Genomic DNA, 3,361 nt, shown 5'->3' on the forward strand with positions numbered 1-3,361 from the left:
TTTCTTCTTCTTCTTCTTCTTCTTCTTCTTCTTCTTCTTCTTCTTCTTCTTCTTCTTCTTCTTCTTCTTCTTCTTCTTCTTCTTCTTCTTCTTCTTCCTCTTCCTCTTCCTCTTCCTCTTCCTCTTCTTATCCTTCCTCTTCTTTTTTTGCATATGGACACAGCCCAGCTGATGTCATAGGCACCACGAAGTCTTTATCACTGGACAATTAGCTCACTGCCTATTGCTGGAGGAGCCAGCACCGTACAGGGCAGAGGAACACCAGTTTTCCAATAAACTGGTGAGTATGGGCCTGGGAGTAACAGGGGGAGACATTTTGGTGATGTCTACACCGGGTTAGGGCCAGGAAAGGCAAGAAGGCAGGAAGGATGACCCTGCAGGGGAGAGTAAGTGGTGACCGGGTGGTGGGGGTGGACAGCCTGGTGGGTAAGTCTCCTGGTGGGGGAGCAGAAGACTTCCTGACTCCCCCCATTATCTCCCTGTTCACCTCTCACTAGCAACCCTGACCATGGCGGCAAGCCTCTCTCCTGGCAATCATTGGATTTTCTTTTCGGTGTACCTGTTCGTTTTCCTCGTGGGACTGCCCCTCAACTTGATGGCCCTGGTGGTCTTCGTGGGCAAGCTGCGCCACCACCCGGTGGCTGTGGACGTACTTTTGCTAAACCTGACCCTTTCGGACCTACTCCAGCTACTCTTCCTGCCATTTCGCATGGTGGAGGCAGCCTATGGCATGAGATGGCTCCTGCCCTTCATCTTCTGCCCTCTCTCCGGGTTCCTTTTCTTCACTACCATCTACCTCACCGCCCTCTTCCTGATGGTTGTGAGCATCGAACGTCTTCTGAGCGTGGCCTATCCAGTGTGGTACAAGACCCGGCCACGGCTGGCCCAGGCTGCTGTGGTCTGCGGCATCTGCTGGTTCCTGGCGTCAGCTCATTGTAGTGTGATTTATGTCACTGAATACTGGGGAAATGCCACTTACAGCCAGGAGACCAGTGAAACCTGTTACCTGGAATTCCAGGAGGACCAGCTGGCTGTGCTGCTGCCTGTGCGACTAGAGATTGCTGTGGTCCTTTTCATGGTGCCCCTGTGTATCACAAGTTACTGCTACAGTCGCCTGGTGTGGATTCTTAGCCGAGGAGCCAGCTGGCGCAGGCAGAAGAGGGTGATGGGGCTTCTAGCAGCCACACTGCTCATCTTCTTTGTTTGCTTTGGCCCCTTCAATATGTCCCATGTGGTGGGCTATGTCCAGGGTGAGAGTCCATCCTGGCGGAATTCTGTGATCCTCCTCAGCACCCTCAACTCTTGCATAGACCCTCTTGTCGCCTACTTTTCATCCTCCATGTTCCAAGCCGAATTTCAGCAGCTCCTGGGAAGGCTGACCAGAGGTTGTGTGCGTTGGACTCAGGAAGCCAGCTTGGAATTGACGGTAAAGAATAAAGAAGAACCATCCAAGGAGTGTCCAAGCTAGAATAAAGGAAAGACCAGAGGAGGGGTGTGGAACCATTGGCCCATTGCCTTGGCTGTCAGGAGACCTTCAGGGGACAGGAAGGAGTAGGCAGGTGTGTCTGCAGGCATTCATTCCTAACTCAGGACAGATGAGACTCCCGTGACAAGCTGAAGACACAGCTGTCACTCAGCTCTCCCAGGACGTGCTCACATTCTGCACTCTCCATGTCATTGTCCTTCTCATCCCCTCATACGCCCTGGATTCCACTCTGGGACGTTGTAATGGGACAGACTTCTCTAGAAGAAAGAGCCTAACCTCTGCTGCACACAGCAGGCTTCAGTGCCTCCCGGGGTGGAGGTGGGGATGATGGGGAAGGTGGGGGAGGCTACCCAGCTCTGGAATTGAGCTGGGGACCTGGGGTGGGGGAACTGTGTCAGCCACTGACTCCTGACTCTTCAGAGTGGGGGGAGACAGGAATCTAGGAGTGAGGAAGTAGCCTGCCTCGGTAAAGGGTTTTCCAGAACGCCCACTGTTCCAAAAATTCAGATCTTCTGGGATACTTATGAACAATGGCAGGCAAAAAGAAAAATTATCCAAATAAATTCCATACCTAGTAAAAGAAAATGATGTTCTCATATCTTCTTGATTTTTCTGGGTAGTGTAGGTGGTAGATGAAGGAACGGGATGGAGCAAAATTCCTAAGTCCCTGCGGAGGATCAGGCTTGGAGGAATGAAACTGAAGACAATTTTATCTTTAAGTTTATTTATTTATTTTTATTGCTTTATTTTTTATTTAGGGCTGGGGATGTAGCTCAGGTGGCAGAGTGCTTACCCGGCAGGCACAAGCCCTGCTTCCTGTCCCTGGCACTCTATAATCCAGATATGGCTGTGTCCATCTGTAACCTCAGCAATTGAGAAGAGGTGGCAGCAAGGTCAGAAGTTATGGGTTGTCCTCAGTTACCAGCCTTGACACAGGAAACCCCATCTCAAAAAGAACCAACCAACAAACAAACAAACAAAAAAAAACCCCAAATTCAAGAAGTTGCTGAGAACTTGAATGAAATTCTTGACTTGAACTGGGGGATCTCAGCATGATGTAAAAACCCAGGTCACGGGCTTGCACAAGAAGAGCTGTTTTCTATGAACAAAACTGAGTCTTGTTTGTGAAAGCCTTAGAAAACTTTAGGCTTACATCTGTGAGAGGAGCCAGGCCACAGGGTTCAGGTCTCAAGTACTGGCTCACAGCTGTTTTGACATTGAAATTATCTATTATTTTTGTGTTTGAGTTGTTAACATGCCTGTGTGTATGTCTGTGTAGCATGCGTGTGTCTGGGATCCTCTAAGCTAACAGAAGGCATTGGATCCCCTGGAACTGGAGTTACAGATGGCTGTGAGTCACTGTATGGATGCTGGGAACCAAACCCAGGTCCCCTGCGAGAGCAGCCAGTGTTTTTAGCCACTGAGCTCCCTAGCACTTTTTTTGTTTTTGAGACAAGGTCTCACTATGTAGTCCTAAGTGGCCTAGCACTTATGTGCCGACTGGGCTGGCTCTCAAATCACAGAACTCTGCCTGCCTCTGCCTCTTCTACCACCACACATTCCATCCAGCCTCACTACTGTTTGTGGTTGTTGTTGTTTGGTTGTTTGGTTGATTGATTGATTTTCCTGAGGCGAAGTCTCATTTCATAGTCCTGAAACTCAGAGACCCACATGCCTTTGCCCCCCGACTGCTAGGGTTAAAGGTGATGGCCACCACTGCTGTTACTTCAGTTTTGTTTTTTCTAAAAGAGAATCTCTTTGTAACCCAGGCTGTCCTCAAACTCTCCACCTTACCTAGACCAGGCACCTGAATCCTGGGATGACAGTCGTGAGCCACTGCTCCTGGCAATCTTTTAAAAAATTGGGGGAAAAAAA

General features: G+C 49.6%; 2 protein-coding genes across 2 annotated transcripts in view; one reads left to right on the forward strand and one right to left on the reverse strand.

Annotated features, from left to right (window-relative positions):
* The window catches only part of LOC113457658 (zinc finger protein 420-like), a 1,205,902-nt gene that overhangs the window by 420,732 nt on the left and 781,809 nt on the right, over positions 1-3,361 (reverse strand). The window lies entirely within an intron of this gene.
* Positions 509-1,468, forward strand: LOC101997283 (free fatty acid receptor 3-like). The gene has a single exon (XM_005361303.1). It carries the CDS (start codon positions 509-511, stop codon positions 1,466-1,468), a length of 960 nt encoding a protein of 319 aa, XP_005361360.1.

This window comes from Microtus ochrogaster, linkage group LG4 (genome assembly GCF_000317375.1).
Source record: "Microtus ochrogaster isolate Prairie Vole_2 linkage group LG4, MicOch1.0, whole genome shotgun sequence".
Taxonomy (NCBI): domain Eukaryota; kingdom Metazoa; phylum Chordata; class Mammalia; order Rodentia; family Cricetidae; genus Microtus; species Microtus ochrogaster.